The 26,216-nt window shown below is 34.3% G+C and overlaps 1 protein-coding gene across 12 annotated transcripts in view; it reads right to left on the bottom strand.

Moving 5' to 3' along the window:
• LCOR (ligand dependent nuclear receptor corepressor) overlaps positions 1-26,216 on the bottom strand; it is a 126,982-nt gene that overhangs the window by 27,571 nt on the left and 73,195 nt on the right. For 6 of the 12 annotated variants that reach the window (XM_079793476.1, XM_079793480.1, XM_079793477.1 and 3 more), the window contains 3 exons: positions 20,848-20,980; positions 15,581-15,868; positions 12,519-12,612 (listed from right to left, as the gene is read on the bottom strand). In XM_079793476.1, coding sequence (XP_079649602.1) covers positions 12,519-12,612; positions 15,581-15,868; positions 20,848-20,980 — 515 coding nt within the window. Of the gene's footprint in view, positions 1-294; positions 10,014-12,518; positions 12,613-15,580; positions 15,869-20,847; positions 20,981-22,688; positions 22,822-26,216 lie in introns of those variants that run through there. The other 6 variants (XM_079793482.1, XM_079793484.1, XM_079793485.1 and 3 more) reach the window with 4 other exon arrangements.

The following is a 26,216-nucleotide window of genomic DNA, read 5'->3' as shown; positions in this document are numbered from 1 at the left end:
AAACTGTTTCCCGTACTCACAACTATAAACCTTCTTTTGCCCCAACCTATATATGCTGTTCTTTGTCCTGGTAAAAGGAAATACTGTACTAGCACCTTCCCAAGAATCAGAACTGCTATGATAACTTTCATTAACTGACAGTTATTTTCATACTTATGTCTCAAGAAAAGAGCAAACAAAAATTAGCAAACCGTTATTCCTTTTAACAAGCAATCTCAATATAAAGTTTTACTCTAAAAAAATTATGAAAAACTAAGCATAGCAAACAGGTCTTGTTTAGCTGAAAATATTTTTAAGTGAATAATTCAATGAAGAAAACTGAGGTAGGGAAGTATCAAATTAATAAAGGCCAAAAGTTCCAAGGCAGTATTGAATACAAATACTGAAGCATGATTTTGAAGCTGCAACTTCTAGTTATCTAAGAGACTTCATTTCGAAAGAATTTATCAGAAAAAATTACTGACATTGATTACTATGTGCATTTACAGTACATTTCAAAATTTCACCCCCTTTGTGGATTTTTAAACAAACAGCATTAAAATCTTAAGAAGCAGATACCAAGCTTTTAAAACAGTTTTTCACAACAAATTTATTAGAAGAATAGTGGTTTTGAAAAGTCTAGCATCCAGTGAGAACTACCATACACAACATTACAGCTGGGAATGTTTCTCCAAAATGTCATGGTCAAATAATACAATGGAACCATTAAATCTTACACATGCACGAAATAACTAGCGCTTTTGACATACAATGCAAAAAAAAAAAGGGGGGGGGGATCACATGGATTAAAGTTTTAAGTACTCATCACATACATTAAGACACAGCTTATTTTAGTCCAGTCAAAAATCAGAACTGCATTAAAAAATTTAATGTAGTGCAATCAAACCAAAAAACTTAATTTGTGATCATAAGTGCTCTACTACATAAACATTAATCATAGCAAGGAACAAAAAGTTCAAATCACACAGTACAAAAAAATCTGTAAATAAATATAAACTACAGTACAAGAGAAATATTAAATTATACAATTCCGTCAAACTGTAAACAGTATATTGAAATGAGGTCCATAAGAGTAAGGGGGTTCCTGTTTTGTTGAGTGACACTTGGAACTTCTAGAAATTTGAAAGATGCCATTTTCCTTATCTTCAAGGCTGTGGGTTTTGTATGTGGAGAATTCCTTTTAGATGTAAAATATCAAATATTAAAGCAGAGGAATAATCTATTTTGTTAACCACAGATAGTGCTGCAGAAAACAAAAGGAATATTAATGAATAAAGACCTCTAGTAGACAAGTCTTAACATTAAAGATGCAAAGGGCTAAAACACTGGAATTAGAACTTCACATCAGAAGAAACTTGTCACTGAGGACTTCAAGGCTACAAAATATAGTGACAGAATCGTCTGCCGATGTGCAGACTCAGACCTCTGCTAATTTTTTGACATTTGCATACTCATGTTACAACACCAACTTTGGCAGAATCACTACTAATAAACTCAAAGCACTCCTGGCCCAATGGTTCCATCACAGTGGCCAGTGCACAGAATTCTCTAAAGACATTGCATAAACTAGAATGTAGAGGTCAGACACCCAAGGACCAGTGCTTGAATTTAGTAGTAGTATGGTGAAGAACGAAGAGCCACATCAAGAAGGAACTGCATCTGTTACAGTTTCAGAAGCAGCAAGGAATGTTGTTTAATTGTGCTGGCTATTTAGTGGCATTTAAAAATATATAGTTTAACTATGTGTGTGTTCCATGTGCTGGCTATACATTTTTGCACATTTTGTTTTGTCTTTTAAATACACTGTTAACAGGAACCCCCATATTATCTGCTCAGTAGTAATAACTGAATATATAGAATGCCACTATAAGAGTGTGAGGCACCGTGTGCTGGAGAGTTATATGCAGCTTTAAAATGTTTGGCTGAGTTATACCTGGATACCTGAACTGAGTTTTTAAGTTGACATTCATCAAGGATGTGCTACCAGCACGTCGAAATAAAAGTAAAACAGAAAAATACAAGTCACTGTTAGGTTTAAGAATAGCATCAAAGTACCTGAATTGAGTGAGAATAGTGTGTAAACTGTCCCTGAGGGTTTTTAAACAGTGTGTACAAGTTGGATTCCTAAAGAACATTAGTTTTAATCAACAGTGTGGACTGATAAAATACCAATGTCTGACAGTTTAAAGTGGAGGTTATAAAGAATTATATGCAAATACTCCAAATGTATAGTTTATACATTTCTTCACGAAGCAGCAGTAAGCTGCTGTACGTATACATCCCATCAGAACAAGCAACATGTGGGAGTCAGATAAAGGTTTCTATCTTAGTCTGGTTTTCTGACAGCACAGCATATCAATATCCAATGACTATATCTTCCCTAGATCAGAATGTAACTAATTTCGACTAGCAATATAGGATTAGACTTTTAATCAAACACTTTGCTATTACATACTAAAATTCCTTAAACTTACTAATGCTGGTATACTAACCTAGTTAATCATCCACCCTCCCCCATTTTAGAAATATACCCTTCCACAACTTAAAAACATTAAGATCCATTTTCAGTCCTCTGATGTAAAAAGCATGTCAGTGAATTAATATTAAAAATTTACACAGTAAAAAGGCTTGAATTTCAGCCAAAGATTCTAAATACTGCTCATTCCCTGAAGACTTAAAGGGAGAGAGAATCCCTACCCATTTTCCTAGTGATTTATTTTTCTAAAATGGTCTGACACAATTTTTCATATTGGGGAATTTTCCCCTCACCTCCTCTCAAATTCCAAATTCTTAAGCCTGAAATGCTTAATAAAATGGGGAAAATGAGGCAATCGCTTGGAATTACTTGACAGGTACAAAATGTTAGTCTTTTTTTAATAAGACAAGATTTATAGAAATGTGATTTGACCCCATATTATGTAGTATGTTTTACATTTTTAAGTAATCACTCTAAAATTTACAGTACCTAAGACTGAAGATAAATTAAGACTTTAGTGTTGTAACTGAAAAAGTGCTAAATTATCCCTTTTCTAGTATTTTAAACATTTCAAACAAGTGCTTTCCTAGTGACAGTAAAGTTTACTATATACGCTTCCACCAAGCAGGAAAAACATGTCACCTGGATGAAAGAAAATATTTTTAGGAGTGTAGCACCGGTTATTTACTGAGTAATAGATATTAATAGATGATGTTTCACTCATTCTGAGGGGGTAAAAATATTCTAGATTGAAATTCTATTTGGCTATTGAATGTTAAAAATCCCTGCGCTACTGTGTCAGTGTCCTGTGTCCAACCCCTATCCCTGCCCCCCTCCCCAAGTCCCCTTACACACTATCCACTGAGAATCTAATCTCTAAAGAGATTATTTTAAAATTTATGTTTTCAGGACATACCTGAGAAAGGGTGCAATTATGCAGAACGAGGAACCCAAGACTGTACTAATACTGGTTATAAGTTCATAAATTCTTTCCCAAGACAAATCTAAAGTCTAAGAGGTATGGATCTTCAAATATGTCTTAACTGCTTTAGATTTTTTTGGTTCGTGTGTAGGGTCATTTCCAGTGTTAAAAAGATCATCTTGGCCTGTTCAATGACAGTTCAAGATAGGATAAAGAGTTCATTTCCATATTCAAACAATAAAGATTAAATATTATAATTATAATAATTGCTTTATCCAATAAATCTATGATTAACTAAAAGTGCTTGCTTTACGGCTTTTGATACAGATCTAAATGAACTGGAAACCTTAAAATTACGCCCCTCCCCCAATAGTTGCAGAATTAATGTTATGTTTTGTTTGTGAAATCAACATTAGCCTTGATTCTCATTTTCAAACAATCTAAAAGATTTTTCTGACTATCAAATGAAGATGGCCCAACTTCACCACATTATCTCTCCTGTGACTCCTTTTTAGTATTGTAGGACAGAATCTTTAGCCTTTTCTCAAGTCTACATACTTTCCCATCCTACTTTCTTTCTAACCTTTCCTCCAATCTCCTTCATAAAACTGAGGGCACACAGCTACAGGGCTGATATCTGCTATTTAAAAGGCAATTGAGAGTTTATCTGGGAGTAAGAGACAGAGGATATGCAAAGAATTTCCTATTTTCTCTTCAGTCACCACATTAACAAATCTACTCAAGTCTCAGGGGACAGAATGAATACAAACAAACAAACAAAAAATCTAAGATGACTTTGGATGTCTGCATTCCTTGTACCACAATTATAAATTTTTCCATTTCAGTAGAGTTTCAAAGCAATTACATTAAAAAAAAAAATCCCCAGATAGCTTAATAGTCTCCTAAATGGGCTGTTTGGCTGAAGCCATTAAGTTTTTAATAACACTGGCCTGACTGTAGTATTAATGAAGACCTAATTATAATGGAATAGTAACAAGGAAAATTATCTTTGATATCTTCATGAAGGTCAAAATTTAACCTGTAACTTTCAATGTCTGCTATAAAAGATTAAGTGGAACAATTCAGTCTATTGCCATATTCTATTACCAATGACAGCAACCTGAATATATAGAAAAGGGTGGTTCATATGAAAACCACCTCTGGAATTTAAAGAAATAATAATTACAAAAGCAAAAATATGTGGCTTCAAAATTAAATCTACGGGGATAATACCTGTTAAAGAAAATGATATTGAACTGTCATACATCTACTATAATGAAAAATAATTTCAGGTTCTGACACTGGGTGACTCATTAATTTTACAAAAATAACTGAATCCAAGCTTCACTATCACGGGTCAATGAAATGTAAGAGAATCACAAAGTCTTAGAACCAGGCCTTGCACCATGTGCTTACTTGGGGTAGGGGGAGAACACAGCTCACTAGCAGCTCCAGGGTTGCTATGTACTGCCTAATGAGAGAAGGTAGTTATGTATGATATGGGCCTTTGCAGGCAGTCATTTTTCATCTAATTTAGAGTTCTCTCCAGAAAACTGGGAACTAAATTTCTCATTGTGCCTTATTTGTTTTACTATCTGATCCCATATAGCTCATCTTATAGCTCAGGTAAAATGTTGAAGAATGGAAATGCCAATTGGTTGAGGTAATGGTTTATATAAGATAACCAGAGTTCTAAAAGCACTTCAATATTGTAAAGTAAAAGTGTACCAAATAAAGCTAATACACACTTCACACTTGTTAAGCTTGCTCACCAGAACTGAACAGTAATTAACTTCACATAAGGACCCCTATTATTACACAAAGCCTTACTCATATTCATGATCTGCTGTAGTAAAGGTTTATCAAGCAACATCTAAACTTCAGAATAACAACAAACTTAATATTAAAAAGTATTATACACAAATATAAATTATTCTTCCTGAAAGAGACCTTGTCCTTCATGGTTCTTGGGGGACAGAAATAAATGTATAGCTCATCACAAACAGTTCAGAGTCACTTATAAGCTACTGAACAAAGTATTATACTACTTTACTGTCAAGTTTGATGACTGTCTCAGAAATGAAAAAACTAATGATAAAAATACCAACTAGATATCCTTCCACAGAATTAGTGTTTTTTATTTATAGCATGATAGCTTATCTACTCTATAATGTCAATGCTCTCTCATAAAAAATGCAAGAACTGATCTTAAATACATTATCTCCTAACATAGTCTGAATACTATCATATAGTAATGTCATTATCTGCCTACTGGAAAATGCAAGGAGAAAAGGCTTTTGTGACACAAACAGTTGTGAACTATACTTTCCCATAACATAAAAATGGTCAACTGTTGTTTGAACCACGCAAAACTCTGATTAGCAGAAATTAAGCATGCGAACAGACCAATTTCTTTTACATCTTTATGAGGACATCCCCAAACTAGAATATCTACACTGAAAGTGCCAAATCAAGAGAGAAATCAAATATTAAGGGATCACTGCGGCACCAAGACTGACAGCCAGCCATCATGTGATGAGCCACCTTCAAGAAATACATGGTATAATGGAACTCTGAACACAAAATTTAACATTAAAAGTGCACCTGAATATTACAAACTAACTTTACAAAAGCTACAATAAGGTAAAATATATATTTTTTGAAATATTCAGCAGCTTTCTGTATTTTTTTAAAGTTTTTTTTTTTTTGAGAGGCTCATGAAATTTAAAAGGGACCACTATCTAATTTCAACCATGCTTCACAAAACAATAATGGCTATTTTATATTGCAGTTACCAATGTAATGCAATTAGTGCTTTAAAATAATCTACAAAAAAGAAAAAGAGAGAGACCGACCGACCTTTGGAGGAAATATACTTATTCAAAAGCTTCTTGGAAAAGAAAATTTACCTGAATATCAAGTCATGACTGATCTCAAGTGTAATGTTTAAAAGCTTCACAGACATGATTATTACAATCTTCAGGTCTCAGGACTTTAAATCTGAGAAAGTTTAGAGTTTGGTTTGTTTTTAAAATTCACTTTCTAACCAAAACAAATAATAGAAAAACTCAAATTTTCACTATTTACAACTCTCAGCCTACAATCTGAAATGACATAATACAAGTTCTCTTATTTAAACTGCAGCATTAAAGGGTAGGCACACCATTCTTCTGCTGCTCGATTGTCATCCACTGAAACACACATAGAAAATATTTATGTTAGTAAAATGATCACTCCATGTACACTACTGTGACAAATTTTACATAACTCAACTCATACATCACTTTATAGACTACCACATAGGATAAAACCTCTCCGAACAGTAAAACTCTACAAAAGTTGAACTTTTACGGCCAAATTTTTAAATGGGCCACTTTCTGAGAGAGGATAAAAGCAAGCACAAATTAATTGCTCAAGGTACCTTTTTGCAGCAATCATGGGCTACTGAATACCCCAAACATCATGCAAAAAGGTACCACGGCTACAATTAATTGTGTGCGACAAATTATTGAGTGTGGAACAAAGGAGGCTTTCCTTCATAAGCTTAGCCCTTTGCTTCCTTCAACTGCAGATGAAAACCATGTTTCAGGGTATTTTTATTGCAACTTCCAGCTAGGCTAGAAAATACTGCAGTCATATACCTGCTCTTTCTGTTGAGAAGACTAGAAAGCTAAGAGGAAACAGGCTTAGTCATCCACCGAATAAATAACCAAACCGAAAGAAGAACCCAAGCCCAGACTACGTAGTATGAGCAGTGCATGTATTTTAAAAACAGCAATGGTGTGCCTAACCTTTGAACACATAGGTTGCTGAGGGAAAACTATCCTTAACCTAATAAACTGCTCTGATGTTTCTAGGCAAGAATTTATGCCTTGGGAATATCTGGACCTACTTCTCCTCAAACTGTTAGTATCCACCTGAAATCATCAGCCTCAATTTTAATGCTTTAAGTTTGATTTCATTTTATACAAAAACTCCAATGACTTTTTAAGTTTTTGGTTAAGCGTTTAGAAGAGCCAGACCACCTTTCTCAGCAGATTAGAATAAAGGGTGAATGTGGTATGATTCTGTTTTGCACAAACAGTAATTTCAATTTGGTCACAATGCAAAATTAAATTTCATGGGCTTCATTTATCAGGTATTCTTGCAAAAAAAAAGTGGAAAATAAACGTTCCCAACTTAATTAGTATAATGTAAAAAGCCCATCTCAGAAAAAAAAAGGACCTGTAACACTTTCAATAATAAAGATAAATTATTTTTTTAAAGTCCATCTAAAAATAAAAGCAAAAAGCTTAGATGTTCTTCAAGGAGTGCTTGTTCAAACATGATCTGAAAGGTCCTGAACTGTGTGCTAAACAACCATAAAAATAAGCAAATACCAGAAAAAGTTAAAAAGGAGATATTATGGACGCCAAAAAAAGGTTTAAAGCAATGAATTAAATAAAAACTAAAAACAACACCCCCCGCCCTTGTACTAGTATTTGCATTAGTTAAAAAAGAAAATCTTGATTTCTGATTGAATTATTATTAGAACTGAAATGCAACCTAAATCATAATAGGTTACCTTGGGGCTGTGTTTTTTCTCTCACCACAAATATGGATCCTTCATTCATGTGGATATTTGGGCAGACTACTGAGGCTGTACAATCTAGATACCATTTTACAATATTATAATTACTTATACACACTTCTTTTCCTATTTCTCCCATTCCCCAATAAACAGATCTTATTTTAAACTAGTTGCTGCAACGACAGTCATTTGTTAGCACGTGATCAAATCTATAAAAGGATTTAAGAATACAAAGAAACTGTTTGCTAAAATGAGGCATCCTCTATTGTTATGTAATGTACCCTGACTGCTCCTGAGTAAGAACGGAGCTCGTCCTCCATGAGATAAGGCTATATCCTCACTTGTTGGTGAGACCAAATTCTACCCTTAGAAAATCCCAAATGAAATTACAGCAAAGGTAGTGTTACAAAGTAATTAACCGAAGCATTTCTGAAGGTAGTGTGTGCACATTTCCCACCTTCTTCCCCTCTGGGTGAGCACTAAACAGATTGCTAATTTGTTATGTAAATTTAACAGTGAGGAGAAAAATCATAACATGTAAAATTGACCCAAATAATTATTTATCATGGAATAAACAAATTTCTTAAATTCAAAGGTTCATGTTCTTAAGAGATTTTTCTTTAATCCTTCAATTAGTTGAATTGCAGAAGAAAAAATGTGAATAATTTTATAAGATGGCTTCCAATTTTCAGTGATAAAGCTCCCCGTTTACAGAGGTGTTTTCTAAAAGGGGGCTTTTTATCTTTTTTAAATAAAGGCAAATATAACTTAAAAGAAAGGAAAAAAAGCATGCAGGCTCTACAGGCAAGGAGTCCGCTTCCATGTATCTGTTCTCTGTGAGGTAACTCAATTCTCTTATAGAGAAACACGCAAAAGGCCAAACAATGTCCCGAGTGATACTGCACATGAAAAATTTTAAATATGCAACATTCAGAAAGCACCTTTCACCTCTGTACACACAAGTCAATGCAAAATCTGCAGAGAGACAAGCGTCACAGCAAATGAAGTTAGGTGCAAGCAATGACAGCAGTAGTGCTCACCCAGTTTGTACAGTAATTGGCACTCTACAGTATTCCTACTCATTTTTTGATTCATTTGCACTTTGTGCTGCCTCTCCCTGGGGATCTAATTCAATCTTTACGGAAACATCTGGCCCCTCCGACCTCATTAATTTCATCTTTTTCTTTGGAGGGTTTTTCAAAGTGCCCAGCCTCTCCTTTACTTTGTACTCCAGTGTACTGTGGGGAATCCCATAAATACTCTGAGCTTTGGAAACACTCATTTTTCCACTCATAACCACTGAGATTGCTTCCTCCAGTATCTCACTGTTGTACTGTCTGTAACGCCCTCTTTTCTTCCGAGGCTGCTTGGAGCCAGGGTCTCCTTCTTGATCCGATGTGGGATATGGCTGTCCAGAGGTAGACTGCTCAGCATCTGAGCCCCAAGAATCGGGTCCAGCATCTAACATGCTTTTTCTATTTTGTTTTGGAAGAATAGCCCTCAATTTTTTACTAAGCGCGCTCTCCGTTTGTGAACCCATTACCAAAGAGCTATAGCTGTACTGATCACCAGTGCGAGATTCCCAAGAAAGATCCATTCCTCGAACTTGTGGTATCTTTAAATCTACAGGAGATGAATGGCTCACATCCTTTTTTCCATCTTGTTTTGCTTGAAGTGCCATTTTTGTAAAGGCAGAGTTTTCTGCAAGAAAAGGAAGGTCACTGATGTTGCTGAGTGCACCATTTCCCCTGAACTTCATACGGCTGAGGTTGAACTCATAATGTGGTTTTGCCCAAGAGGCTTCCCTGGATAATATTAAGTGCTGTCCATGATTCTGTAATCCAGATGGCCCAAGGCTGGCAGCTGTGGACAACTGGTTTCTGCTCAGTAGTTCTTCACTAATCTGCAGGGATCGAGCCAATGGAACTTTGAGTGATGTGGAGTGTCCAAAACCTTCCCTGGTTCCATCCTGTAAGCTTCTTGGAGGTACCCCATCACCACTCCGAAGTCCGTCTGGGCGGTACTGGCTGGGTCTCCCAGGTCGCCTAATTGGATGGAAGGAAACTGATGTGAGCAGGACTTGCACAGGTAGGGAGGGATGGGTGAGGGGACCACTCCTTTATTAGAAGGCCTTGCTTGGGTAACATCACTTTGTGTTATTTATTTATTTTTCTCTAAAATTAAAAAAAAATGGTCTCAGCAGTTAGTTTTAAAACGTGTTCACAAAAAAAGAAAAAGGAAAAAAGAAAAAAAAAACAGGAGCTTTTTGGGCAAAGAAAAATTAAACCTGTCAGCTGGTCTCTGGTTGGGTTCACAAATTTTCGGAGAAAAAGTTTCGCGCAACTGTCTGAAAATAGCACCTTAATTATTAATTACAAAGTAATCATCAAGTCTCCATAGATCTACACAGAATTGTGTTATCAATGTGACGTTACCACTAAACAAGTACAGTAATAAAAGAGTAAGCCAAATTATTTATTGTAATGTAACATTTCCAACATTCATAACAACCAGTCATAAAACTGGAACCATTTACATTGGTGGAACCCATAGATAATTGTTCATTTATCCCACAAACAAGTTGATGTTCACTATAAAAATCAAACAACTCCAAATGACATTTCTTATTTTGTTTGGGGAAAAAATATGGCTACCAGCTCCAAGAAGGAAAAGTACCCCAAACCAAAATACCAATCGCATTATAACTTACCACACTTCTTCATTTTAAAACACTATTAGTTGCAGATACATGAGTACCACTGATTCTCCATTTGAAATAATCCAAGCTTTAAGGAAACTATACTTTATTTCCCCCAAAACTTTGTTCCTTAAGTTCTAATCAAATAATTTTCACAGGTATATAAGCAATTTTGTAGTCTTCTTTATAAAAAAAACCTCTCTTCTTAAAATACCAAATATCAATTTTGAAATTTTAAGTAAATAGCCCTTGAATAGTGTTTAAAAAGTCAATTACTTACACAAAATTAATTCATAAGGTTTTCATTTTCACAATAGAGAAAGATTACCATTGATAAAACTGGCAACTGGTAAAGCATGCCCAAGGGGAATTATATTACACAGGCACAAAAGTGGAACTTTACAGAAATAATGATAAACTAGCTTTGTTCTCCAAAAGTCTACAGGGACTCTGTGCTGTTATCAGTAAATAATAGTAAGGATAACAATGAAAATTCAACTAAAAGATGGGCAGTACTGTCGGTGCTTTTGTCTTCCAGAAAACAATACCACAGAGAAAACTCCATTTACAAGGATAAACACAGCAAGTTCAACCATATAATAATACATGAAACCTGATGGCCAAGTTTAAAGTGAATCATAAGCAAGGAATTCATTTATACAAATCGCACTTAGGCTTCTACATGTGTTCTGAATTACACAACTCAAATTTTTTGACATATAAATGGAATCCAATGATTTGGGACCATGACAGCATCTACCTAGTACATATAAACTACTGTGAAAAGAAGAGCTTAAAGGAAAAGATTAGAAAACTATGCAAAATAGATTAAATAAATGTTATTTTTAGACTGAATATAAAGGAGGAGAGAAAAGGGAAAATGATGGAATTTTAGAGAAAATAAAGGGCACATTTTAGAAGTCAGTAAAGAAATCCTTCAATTTGAAGATAATTAAGTGTAAATTGAAACGGTTAGTCCATTTAGTGTCTTATTCCTATACCATCTAAACAACGCCCCATGTTTGATGATCAAAAATTTAAATAAATCTAAATGTTAACTAATTTAACTTACTCAAGTTATTTTTCATATCTAGATGAAGTTGATTTTTGGTTACAACAGTTTTATGAAAATTTCTTCCCAATATGCATCTATATATCTTTGTTAATACCTCATTTTTCTCTAAATAGTTAATATATACACATAGGAGAATTAGACAATCTTATACTGTAAAATTAGGAGGTCAGGAAATTCGCTTGAACCTGCTAAAGAGTTATCAAAACTATGCATATAATGTCTTGACAGCATAAGATAGCTATTTGTCAATATTTACAACCAGTCTTTATCTACTTTAAAACAAAAAATACAATCACATTTTCTGAACTGCCACACAAAGTTAAAATTGCAGTTCAAATAAACAAACCAAACCAAAACAAACAGCTGACACACACCCACACACTACATTAGAGATACCAAGTTAATTACTAGAGCCCAATTTTTATTCAACAACTTCAGCACACATAATCCAGTACTGCCTTTACATCTGAACTCTGAAATTATTTAGGTTGGGGTTCACACTCTCAAATACTCAACAACAAAAAGTCCAAAGACATTCTTGCCATGCTTCTGATTATTTACTATTTGTACTGAACTGGCACAATTGATTTATACCAGTCAATTCTAGATCAGAGACTGTGCTTTTACTTGATTGGTATACTAAAAGTAATTTTACTAAAGGTCTACCTAGAAGAGTATTACTTTGAAGGATTAATTTTTAAAACATACAAAAGAAATTGGCATCATTGATAATTGTCCCTATAAAACTGTGGAAGGCTACAAATATTTTTCCCTTACCCGCTCCCTGGAGTACTGGAGCAGCCTGGAGAATGGCTCAGGGAAGTGCTGCCAGCACACGGACTTTTCTTAGTGGATAGATCAAGTACACCGTCTGTAAAGACACAAAGAAACACCTGAGGATATTAAAAACTAGGAGTAAATGGGATCTGAACAGGCCAAAAATGACAAAGCAGTGGGCCTAGTCAACTAGCAGATACACTAATCATATATTTGAGCTATGAAATCCATTCATTAATAGAGTCAGGATATTTTTCCTCCTGAAGCAACATAAACTTAGCAAAGCTTGTTATATCTAATATCTAGAAGTGTAAAATATTTTATTAATAGGGCAAAATAAAAGGTAAAGCATATCACTATAGATGTTAAGATACAGTGAGATATTAGAAATAGCAGTTTATACAGTTTGAGGTTCAGCCATAGAACTATTAGACTTCATTTTCTAAATAACTTTACCAAAGCACTAAAAGTACATAAAAGTTTAAGTAATGCAAAAGTCATTTTAAAATATAAGTTTACATGGTTAAATTACACATATACACTCTATAAAATGAATCAGTTGTTAACGGTTTACACAATGTGCATATATTGTAATTACGCTTTGGACCCCTCTGTAAAAAACTGTACATTTGTTGTCAATCTCTTGAAAAATATCTGCAGAGGTTCAAAATTCACAAGCTGATATTTATAAAGGCAAAGGGTTGTTTTTTGTTGTTGTTAATAAGCTATTATAAATTGATGGGCAAAGTTTAAGGGAAGAAAGAAGAAAAGAAGTCTTAATAATGACTGAACCCTAGAGCAGGCGTCCTCAAACTACGGCCCGCGGGCCACATGCGGGTGTTTTTGCCGTTTTGTTTTTTTACTTCAAAATATGTGCAGTGTGCATAGGAATTTGTTCATAGTTTTTTTTAAACTATAGTCCGGCCCTCCAACGGTCTGAGGGACAGTGAACTGGCCTCCTGTTTAAAAAGTTTGAGGACCCCTGCCCTAGAGGTTTAACGTCTTAGAAGTTAGACCAAATCCCAAATTCATGTTACTAGAATAGAAAATCAGACAACTTTCTTTTCCCACAAAGATTTTTATTCCCCTTACAGACATGTCTAGAAAAGAAAACTTAAGAGTCTGGACAACTTTTAAAGTTGCCATTCTGTCCAAAATTAACCGAGTAAGGTAATACTCAATGCACCCCTGATTTTCAGTTGGCCAGCAGAGAGGCTTAGCTATTTAGTTATGTTAAAAACTGCCCCAATATTAAACCCACTTAGAACTTGTGCCTGAAGACACTGTATCTCCCAATTTCAGGCTCTTAGAAATAATAATGCAATTGAGTTTATAAACCAAAACAGCCCACACTCATACAAAATCAAGTATTGTCCTGTCAGAGTCACTAATATTTCTAAATATATAATTGTAATTTTATAAAACCAAGTATCCCTATTACACATCGAACCCAATTAGATATCTAACAAGCAAATATACTCATTAGAATATTTCCAACCAAAGACAGTATTATTTAAAGACCTCTAAGTCTGTGTAATCAAATAGGCAACAAATTCACTTAGGAAATATAATTTTAAATGAAGCAATGAGCTTGTATACTAAAATCCTATCACCTAGTCCAAATTTTTCTTTGTAAGTACATGCTGTCAAAACAATACACCTTTTAAGCATACCACTAGCTATAAGAAGTTAAGTTAGACTAGTGGTTATCTTTTTATGTTAATCTCCATTATTAATACTTTAAATACAATCTCTATGCTGTCATTCTCCCACTGTAAATCTGAAGCTTTTAGTGCAATATTTTGAGCAATGAGATTTTAATGAAAGCTACCAATTTGGTAAAGAAAAAAAATCCTCAATAAAACAGAAAAAAACAACTTTGCAAATATGGTAATCAAAGGTACACTGATCAATGTGAACACAGAACAACTACAAGATCTTGTGCTAGGAAATCTCTTAGAAAAACAGACATTCTGATTGCTACTCACTATACAGAAACAGGAAAAAAGCAAAGGAAAATTATTTTTTAAATTCTTTAAAAAGCAACTAAAGTCATCATTAAGTGCAAATCCTTCGTAAATAATTTATAATAAGCAAAAGAAAGTCCTTTAAAACAGGTTTTTATAAGAATTAAACTTAATTTACTTTGTAAAATAAACGTGTATTTCTCACTAATAAATCCACACATCTGATAACCTTTCTGCATACTCCTATGAAATTTCTATGACAAAATCTCATTAGTACAGACATTACCAACTTAATATTTTTACTTGTTTGAACAATGGCAGAGTGAAAATACTCACTTCATCTTTGTGAAATTAAGGTAAAATGAGATCACAAAGCAACAGAAATATTTAATCTATTTAAGAAAGTAAACTTTTCAAAGACTCAAGAATTATTTGCTAAGCAAATAACCTCTTAACCTGCTACTTAATTAGGATCCTCACCAACAAATTATCTGGAAATGCTTGTGGGTTAGTTCACAATATAGTGCATATATGAAATATGTTTTTTAAATAAAATAATGAATACATTTAACAGCCTGAAGTATGTTTACTGTTTTCTCATTATTTCTAACCCTAAGAGCTTCTTTTTTAAAACTGCCAATAATACGTTTTTGTCTTATGATCTAATTTGCAGAATATAACTTCTTCTACCTAACAAATAAAAACATGTTTATTTCTCAGGTGCTAATCCTAAAACATTGATGGAGGAGGGGGGAAAATTATTTTTCAAGTGTTTCTTTAAAAAACAACAACAATGGATATGACAACATTTTGGAAAGTATAAAATGCTTATATAAATATCAAGTAACTTAAAGATTAGTAACAACTGTAACTACCTAACTTTTCTGGGTGGTACATAAAACATGACTATGGACTCCTGATGGGTAAGGTAACCACTTTATATGAACTTCTCTATCATTGCATAGTTAGCAATTTAAGAATCACATTAGTTTTTATTCTATTACTGCTACTGGTGCCCTACTTGCCAATAATTTTTTTCTCCCCAAATTAAAAGTATTCCGATTGGACAGAGGAGACCTTGACATCAAACCATACCTTGTTCACTAGGTTCTGACTGAGACTTTCTGACAGTAAGGTCCAGAGGTGAGTCTTGGTCAGCCATGAGAAGTTTGCTGAGCACAGGGTTCTGAGTAGTTGCAGCCGTGGGAGAGGTGGTGACTGGAGATGCTTTCGGCAGGCTTTGGTTCTTTGTGCTATTGGGCTGGCTGGGGTCCTGAGTAGAGCTATTTTTTGAGGTATATTCAGCAGCAAATTGTTGGATCATTCGCTGCATGATCTCACGGGCCACTAGGGGAATATTGGGGTCGGAGACCCAGGGACTGTCTGTAAACAAAGATTTATTTACTTTTAAAGTGGGACAATGTACTAAAAAAAAAAAAAAAAAAAAAAAAAGACAGCTTTCAAGCAAACATAAAATTTCATTTTATTTTTTCTTAAAATGCAGTATCCTAAAATAGCATTTCCTCATAGTTATATTTTTAATCTCTAAGCTTATGAGCTGATTTTTTAAAAAAACATTTTCATAAAATTAGTTATAAACATCTCCCCAAGATTATGAATCAAATAAAGGGATAACAATTATTTTGGGGGCAAGAATCACTTACCTGATACAGAAATCCCCCAACACTTCTTTTATAAAATAATTACTACCCTATTTACTATCTCTAGATCATATCTGTTGTTCTTATCAGCAGTTTCTTCCTAAATTGCTGAAGCATGGATTACTCAGTTCATGAGTGTTTACTTTCTGTTAAGGACTGAAGGCAAACCAAGATTATAAAAGGCGACACTTAATATTAAGACCAATGATAGGCTAGGCAATACTTCTCATACTTTAATATTCATCCGAATCACTTTGAGGGCTTGTAGAATCAGGTCTGCCTGATTCTGCAGTTCTAGGGTGAGGCCAAGGCATTTCTAACAGGCTTCTCGATCCTGCTGTGGAAAGGCCACAACTTTAGAACCCTTGGGCTAGCTAGAAGTTTAAATGACAAATCTCAAAAGCCTAAGACCATATATTTCCTATGAGTTCTTTAAATACACCGTGCCAACCACTAAACACAACAGCTAGGGAAGCAATAAAAAAAACACCTATGTTATCATTTTGTAATTAATATTAATTTTAAAAAATTGATTCTATTTTCAGCACTGGAAAAAGACCTTGAAGGTCAAATGGGTTAAAACAAAAGGCAAAATGTTTTGCATACATATATTATCATATCTGTATCAGGATCACATCATCAGGGAGTCTGAGCTTCGCCAGAGATTATGTTTATTCACCACTATATAGTCAGAACCTAATATAGCCTGCTGTAAAGTATGCATTCATATTAGTTAAGTAATAAATGGATCAATCAAATCAATTGCCATTCAATTGCTTTTTTTTTTTTAACAAATGAAGGAAATGTGCTCTGAAGATCAAGTGGCCTCTTCAAATCTGTATAGATGGTTAGTGGCAGACCCTTGATTAAACCTCTCCTCCTGCCCAGATGGTGTGGCTCAGTGGTTGAGCATTGACCCATGAACCAAGAGGTCACTGGTTCAATTCCTGGTCAGGGCACATGCCCAGGTTGCGAGCTAGATCCTTGGTAGGGGGTGCAGGAGGCAGCCAATCGATGTTTCCATCTCTCTATCCCTCTCCCTTCCTCTCTCTAAAAAAATAAAAAATAAATCAATAAAAACATATTTAAAATGGGGCAATCTGGCTGCTGAGGCCACCACAGTACTCTGCCTCACCATATATTTACAAAAAACAAAAAAACAAAACTCTTCCCCTGATCTTAATGTTCCAACCATAATCTTTACTTCTCCACCATACTCCTGAGGTGTTAGAAGATGGAGAACCTAAGTTTCCTTGGTCTTTTAAAGATTAACTATAGAAGATAAATTACGTTACCCAGGAACTGTAAGAAACTTAGGTTGATTTACAAATTTAGAAAAAAATGACTCATAACTAAAATCTAATATTATCACAAAACACACACACACACACACACACACACACACACACACACACCTCAAAACCTCACAGGACTTCTAAAAACAGACAATTCTTTTTTCTGAAAGCCAATATTCAATACTAGAGGATGATTTAAAGTCAGAATATTTTTTTAATTCTCTGAAGTTTAACAAAGTTTTGTTCTACCAATAACATTTCTATTCTACTAAAAATTATTTTCCACCCTAAGTTTCCTCTCTATAAATAAAAACTCTGAGTATGCCAAAGAGTGTAGAAATAAAGATACTCAATTAGGTAAGATTCAGAAGTGTTGTGGCTTTTTTTTTTTTTAACATATTTTTATTGATTTCAGAGAGGAAGGGAGAGGGAGAGAGATTGAAGCATCAATCCTTGATCGGCTGCCTCCTCCACGCCTCCTACTGGGGATTGAGCCCGAAACCCAGGCATGTGCCCTTGACTGGAATTGAACCCAGGACCCTTCAGTCTGCAGGCCAACACTCTATTCACTAAGCCAAACTAGCTAAGGCGGTAAGATTCAGAAGTTAATATAATCACTAACAATGGTTCCTTAAATGTTTTTAATAAACACTTTAGCTATACATTGCTTTAAAAATCTCTCTACCAAATGGATTTTCTTATTAATATTCATTAAACTTTCCAATTAAGATCCATTTTTTTTACATAGCATACAATCCTCTAAATGCAAGAATATATATATACTGTAATTCCAAGTTTTAATGTATTAGTGTATATTTTTCCCCTGGAAAGTTGGAGAACATGTAATAATACATAAAGAAGGTTCCAAACAGGAAGCAAAATGAAGTAATTTATGAAATGTCTCTGTGTTTAACTAGATTAATAAATGTAATGAAAGATTTGTAGGAATCAAAGGTTTTAGGACAAATAACACAAATTGCTACCTTTGAACTTTAAATGGCTGCAGCATACTTTACCTTTTTGTTGCATAAATAACAATCACAAACCACAATTCATGTTTATGAATTGATAACATCTTTGCATTTGAATTTGTCTTTTGAAAGCCTGCTGAACACTTTTCATTCCTTCACTTTCTTAAAATATATCTATAAACCGAGTCATGTATCAGTGAATATGCACAATTGAGTCAAATAAAAAACAGCAAATCAGATCAAAATTAAAACTACAGAAAAACATGTAAATGCTGTCTCACAGCCACCTGCATATTTCAAAAGTGGAAATCTAACATTTAGACAAGTATCAGATTTCCTTAACACAAGTGACAAAATACGCTGAAAAGACACATGATCATGACAACTGCAGAAGGTATACTGTCCTTAATTTGGAATTTATTATAAACTCCGTACCACAAAAGCCTACTTTTATTATAATTTTTACATACTCAATTATTTATAACATACAATTTGCAATAGTTGGAAACAAAGAACTAAATCCAAATATCTGAAGTAGTTATTAAAAACAAAATATTCACTTCAGACTAAATTGTCTGTCATAATTCTGGATAATAAACATTTTAAATATTAATTTGAAGAATAATGTTCATCTTTGAGATATTTCCAAGATGATTAATAAAATATCTAAAAATAACAATATTAATACGTAAAGCAAGGCAGAAGGAACTTTCAATTGCAAAGTAATAGTTCTTTTTCTGAGCATCATATGCCAGTATACAAAAATATACAAACTTAACTTTACATACAAATTTAAGAAATTCTCATCTCTTGAAGTTTATTCTAAGACTGATTTCAAGGTAATAATTCCTCTCTTAAAGGTTATGTTCTCAAAAGTTTAATTTCTAAATAAAATTGTATGAACTTCAATGTAAGTTATTTCTGCATGACAAAAAATGGGACTAGTAGAAAAGTAAGCTAACTCCCTCCAAGCTAAGAGTGAATGAAAGTGGTTGCTCCATGTACATAAGGCAGAGGAGCTCCTCTTTTCAGATAATGACATTTGCTGCAACATTAGACCCATGATTCAGTACACTGCAGAGGAGCTGTCAAGGTATTTTATTTAGTTAATAAACTGACAGGCCTATTAGTCATTTACACTTTAAATGTGAATTACTAGAACTATTTGTCATTTATACTTTAAATGTGAGTTATTTTAATAAGACAATCAAATGTTCATAAAACAAAATAATATTACTGTTTTGAACATAATTTTGGAATTCAGGGTACTTTATTGAGACAATAAGGTGAGTCCAAGAGCCTCAGTTGGGAGCTTTAGGTCAGAAAGTGCAAGAAGGTATTATTTAAAAGAGAAGAAAGGATATACTAAAGATTTATTTTTGTCTAGGGAACTGATAGAAGAACAATTTTTTAAATGCCACTGAAAACAGTAATCTTGTGAATTTCTTTTTCTTTTTTTGCATTCCTTAATTTTCTAATACACTTCACCTCATACACCCTTTTGAAAATACTAATTACATTATGCAGAAGCCCAGCTGGTCTCCAAATATAACCAAACCATTAGAATCAGCACTTATCAGACTTTTTTCCAATGTACAGGCAAACACCAGCTTTCAAACTTAAAAGGGAAGAAAGGAATTTCCAGAGGAATGACAGGTGTAAACTAGAACACTGAAGAAATATTAAAGAAAATGGAATCATTGCGTCTGCTGAAGATTAAAAATCTATTTAGAAAGAATATATTGAAGGTAAAGACTCTTCACTAAAATGGCTCACGGATGGAAACTTCCTGAAGGTCTTGGCTGGTAGCAATTATTCTTTGAGGACAGAGAAATGTAAAACAAGCCTATAAAAGTTTCAAGGAGAAAGATAAATTGAAAAATACAAGAGGTGAAGCTACTAAATGCCACCTCAAATGTATGGGGGAAAGTTTTATTTTATAATAATAAATTTCTTTTTCTAATTTTAATAACTTAAAAAAATTAGTGAAATAAGACTACATCAAGGAGAACAACTGCTTGCAAATCTAATTTCAAGACACAACTTTACATTTTTCTCTGCAAACAATAGATCGGTGAGAAATTACTAGAAATTTACAGTTAGTTTTATGTTTTCAGTGATAAAAACAGTAACTGTTTATGTAAGAAAATCTGACTAACAATATATAGAACTACTGAAACCTTGCAACTTTCAGACTTTCATAATAATTTTAAGAATTATTTAACTAAAACTTATCACTTCAGAGTAAAAGGAGGGAGTGGGGTTGCCTTATCCTATTTCAAATTTAACTTGACAGAAGAAACATAGAGAATTATAAAGTGTATTATCAATAAAGAAAAATATTTTTTAAAGTAACTCTTTAAAAATGACATTGAAATTAAGAAGGTTAATACAAGACAAGCAGATGCTAAATGTCATTCTTTATTGGAACCAACCTTTTCTATAAAAGACTGCATTGAGGAACTCTTCTGCTTGTTTCTCGAATCGAATGATTTTTGCTTGCTCTTGTTTAAGCAGAGCTTCCCGCCCAGCTCCCGAAGCTGGTTCATCCAGACCGACTAAATGTCCCTGAAAAAAATTTGGTGACATATTTGCACAAGTATCTTTCCCCATTCAATATCAAAAGCATAGATGTAAAAAAAACAAAACAAAACAAAAAAAAACCCATTAACAACAGATAAGACAAATTTGCTTAATACAATTACAATATTTTAAAACTTCAAATCAGGATAAAATTTATCTCCACGAAAGTATAAAAGCAAAGTGAATATAAAAATATACTTTGGACCTGGCTGGTCTGGCTCAGTGGTTGGAGCATCATCCTGTGCACAAAAGGGCTGTGGATTCAAATTCCACTAAAGGGCATATACCTGGGTTGCAGGTTCAATCCCCAGCCCTGATCGGAGCACGTAGGGAGACAACCAATCAATGTGTCTCTCTCACATAGATGTTTCTGTCTCTCTAGTTCTCTTCCCTCCTCCCTTCCTTCTACTCTCTCTAAAAATCAAGGGGGAAAATATCCTCAGGTGAAGATTAACAAAACAACTCTCTCTCTGGCTTTTAATACAAGTTTATTTTATTATGAGTTTTGTTTAAAACTTACAAGTAAACTCTAATTAATCTATAATTATTAAAGGGAAATTTTCCTTGAGCATTTAATATAATGGTTTTTAGTATACTACAGCAATAGTTCAGACAACTCAACTCAGTAAAAAAATAAAATAAAATAATCTTAAACTCCAAGTCTCATTTGTGAATCACATCCGCCTTCCTAGTACAAGATCTGTTTCCTCCAGACACAAAACAAAAATTTGTAAAGGGCCATTCGGAGGTAAAACTCAAGAAGAATGTATTTGAATTCACAATTCTGTCCTTAGAATACCAATTTACAAACTGAAGCTTTCAAATCTTTAATGGGTTGTGAAATTAATAGGTCAAAACTAGCACTAGAAAAAAAGAACTCGATAACAGAGTGCATCACATTCTTTAAGGGGAAACATTTCAATATCTTAAGGGGAAACACTTCAGTATCATATGTCTTTCCACAGACTGTCAAAACCTGCTCTCAGAACTGCAGAAATATTGAACTTGGTTAACAACACTTTGCACGTCCACCCTTGTAGCTAATAAATAAAGAGGAAACTATGATAATAAAAAAAAATTATAAAGAAAAGCAAAGTACATCTTTTAAGTGTTCTTAGAAATAACTATTTTGTTTTTAAATACCAGTGTTTTAAATACCAGTGTTTAAAATACCAGTGCATGTAACTTACTTCAAGTTACTACAATGAATCAACACATGCATTTAGTTATATAATGGAAAACTTAAAAGTGCTCTAAATAAGAAGATGGGGAAATACCTTGGCACAATGTCAAACAAGACACTAAAGGCATGTTATAATTCACAAATGATTTCCTCAAAGATTTTAAATACATTTAGTGATATTTGCAACCAGCTCTCTATGATTTCCCCATCACCCAAATTGTGTCAACAGTGCAATAAAAATACGTATTTTTCAAAGATACATTTAGTATCAATTACAAATTATAAACAAACTAGAGGCCCTGTGCATGAAATTCGTGCATGGGTAGGGTCCCTAGGCCTGGCTGGCGATCAGGGCCCATCTGTGGGGCGACTGGTGGGGCGATCAGGGTGGCCCCCCGCTGGCACCCACCTTGGCGGGCATGGCACCACTTGCTCACCGGCCCCACCTGCCTCCCTATGCGGGACGACCAGTGAGGCGATGGGGGTGGGGGGTGCCCCACTGGTACCCACCTTGGCTGGCCTGGGGGTCTGTGGGCTGGGGGTAGCTCCTGTGTTGAGTGTCTGCCCCCTGGTGGTCAGTGTGCATCATAGCGACCGGTCATTCCATCGGTCGTTCCGCCGTTCGGTTGATTTCTATATTAGGCTTTTATTATATAGGATAGTTTAATATGAAGAACTCTCTTGCATACTCAAACTTAAACAATGATGACTTAACATTTCCATTAAAGACATGCTAAGTTTGCCACATTGTTTAAAACTTTTTAAACAAAATATCTTAAGTGTTATAAATTATTACAAAAACCTTTATTATTTGCACTTCCCAACATTCTCTCATGGACTAAAAAATTATTAAGAAATTGACTTTTAAAAATGAATCACGAATAATTTAATTTTGATATAGATTTAACATCTCAAAGGTACTAGGAACAGGTACATATACCTTGGAAATACTTCAGGTTTGGTTCCACACCACCACAATAAAGTAAGTTATAATTTTTTTGTTGGTGGAGGGCCATGCCTTCAATTTGTAAAAAACACACAACATCCATAAACCATAATAAAGCGAAGTGCAATAAAACAAGTATGTCTGTATTAATTAAACAGTCCAACAAAATCCTCAACTGTTGATGCCATTTCATTTAGAGATTTTTTTTAAAAAAAGACATTAAGTGGCATAAACTGAACTTAAACTTAACTCCGTAGTAGTCCTACAGTAAGTCAATTCAGTCAGACTTTGAACAAAACATCTATCCTTAAACTATGTTTCATGTAGCATTCAAGCTACTTTCTAATCTAAATCTGTTAGGTCGAGGGGGGGGGGGGTCCAGAGCTGATGCATGCATCTGCAAGGCAGATGGTGACAGAGATAACTGGCGCCTTCCTAGACCCCTGGCCTGAGGCAGAAATTCCACACCTCTCATGCCCTCCGCCCTCCCCCTACTAAACAGCTGTATAAAAGAAGTACTTATGCCCTCTTTTTGGCTCGAACTTCCCCTGGCCCACCCTAGGACCATCGAATTTTGCCCGGGAGCGCAAGATTAAAACCTTTCCCTTTTTAATCGCCTGGACTCTCTGTGTTTTGTCTCTTGCGTCGCAAACCTCTCAAAATCAACACAGAGCAACTAACTGAGCATTCAGAAAGGCAGGTGATAAATGTTTTTTCTTGAACCAAACAATTAACCATTTTATCAACCTGGCCTCTGAAATACACAGATGACTTTTAGCTGGTGCATATCAATTATGGTGATATCTTTTTTGTGTGTTTTTAAACAGTTTTATTTAGATATAATATACATACTATACTATTTACCCAGTTAAAGGATAAAATTAAATAGATTTCATATAAGTGAAATCACTCAATATTTGTGGGGTTTTTTGGGACAAATGACTTTTCTTCTAGAATAATGTTTTAATGGTCATCCAAGTTGTAGCATGCAGTATTTACTTCCTTTTTATTCCTAAATAATATTCCGATGTATGAATATACCACATTGTATCCATTCACCAGTTGATGAACATTTGGGTTGTTTCTACTTTTTGGCTACTATGATATGAATAATGCTGCTTTTAATATGTTTAAGTTTTTGTGTGGATGTATATTTTTATTTCTCTTGGATATTTATACTTAGGAGTGGGATTTCTGGGTTGTATGTTAACTATGTTTACCATTTTGAGGAAGTGCCAAACCATTATCCAAAGTAGCTACTCCATTTTATATTCCCCACAGCAATAATAGGAGTTCCATTTCTCCACATACTCATGAACACTTGTTATTTTTTATTACACCATCCTAGTAGATGAAAAGTTGTAGCTCATGGTTTATATTTGCATTCCTGTAAGGACTAGAATAATTGAGCATCTTTTCATGTGTTTATTGTCCATTTAAATATACCTTGTTTGCAGAAATGTCTATTCATAAGCTTTGCCCAGTTTTTAATTGGGCTATTTACCTTTTTATTTTTGAGCTGTAAGAATTCTTGACATGTTCTGTATACAACTCTACTATCAGATATATGACTTGAAAATATTTTCTCCCGTCTGTGAGCTATCATTTCACTGATGCTACTGTTGGCAATACAAAAGTTTTTAATTTTAATGAATTATAATTTATCTATATTCTTTTATCATTTGTGCTTTTGATACTGTATCTGAAAAACTAGTGGCTAAACCAAGGTCATGTAAATTTACTCTGTTTTTTTCTAAAAGTTTTAGGACTTACTTTTAGGTCTATGATCCTTTGAGTAAATTTTTGTATAGGGTATAAAAAAAGGGGTCTGACTTCCTTTGTGAAAAATCACTGGCCATAATTTTACTTCTGGACATCCAATTCTATTCCATTCATCTATACTTCTATCTATCCTTATGCTAGTAACACACTATGTTGATTACCGTCATTCTGTACTAAGTTTTAAAATTGCAAAGTGTGAGTCCTCCTAATTTGTTATTTTATAAGACTGTTTTGGCTATTTCAGGTCCCTTGAAATTTCATATGAAAGAGGCCAGCTGGGGAGTTTGATGGGAATGCAGATTCTGCAAATCAGTTTGGGGAGTAATGCCATCTTCATAACATTAAGTCTTCCAATCCATGAACATGCGATGTTTTCCCACTTACTGTACTTAGATCTTTAATTTCTTTTAACAATGTTTTGTAATTTAAAGTATATGTCTTACACTGCTGTTCAATTTATTCCTAAGTATTTTATTCTTTTTGATGCTATTGTAAACTGAATTTCATGTTCAGATTGTTCACTGCTGGTTTATAGAAATAAATTTTTTAATAATGCTTTATTCAGCAGCCTTGATCCTGTTGGGTGAAGTGCTCTAGAGATGTTTGTTATGTCTTATTGATTCACAGTGTTGTTCAAGTCTTCCATCTTTGTTGATGTTCTGCCTATTACTGAAAGTGGGGTGTTGATGTGTCCAACTATTATTTTTGAATTATCTATTTCCCCCTTTAATTCTGTCGCATTTTGTTTCACCCATTTTAGGACTCTGTTGTTGTGGATTTAATTATGTCTTCCTGATAAACTGATCCTTTTATCATTAGAAAATGTCCCTTTTTACTTCTAGTTCATTGAAGTCTACTTGCCCAGCAGTGTGCAGCCTCTGACATCACTTCTCAGAGGATGCTGTCTTGAGCATACAGTCTCTCTGTCCACCAGGAATGACTGAGGTTTCAGCTGGACTCTGGCAGTCTTTCTCTGGTCTTCCCTTTATAAGCTTCTGGCTGATCTGCCTGTAGTGGTATCATACACCCAGGTGTTAGCCTCTACTAATTGTTCTATTGTTTTTGCCACACCCTGGGGCATACATTGCACCAGTCTGATCCAATAAAAGTGGGGCCTCTCTGTAGGGGTAAGGTGTTGCCAGTCTTTGAGGCTTGTTCCAACCCCAGAAGGGCTCTTCTTTGCTATCTTTTTAAAAACATTCTTTTAAACATTTAACTTGTCTGCTATTTCACTCGTTGCTCTAGCATTGGGGAACTACCAGCATCCTCTTAATTATTCACCAAAAAGATTTTCAACATCTTTTTGCCAG

This window comes from Cnephaeus nilssonii, assembly GCF_951640355.1.
Source record: "Cnephaeus nilssonii genome assembly, chromosome: 16".
NCBI classification, from domain to species: Eukaryota; Metazoa; Chordata; class Mammalia; order Chiroptera; family Vespertilionidae; genus Cnephaeus; species Cnephaeus nilssonii.
Note: the sequence above shows the minus strand (reverse complement) of the source record. Positions and strands in the feature narration are given on the sequence as shown.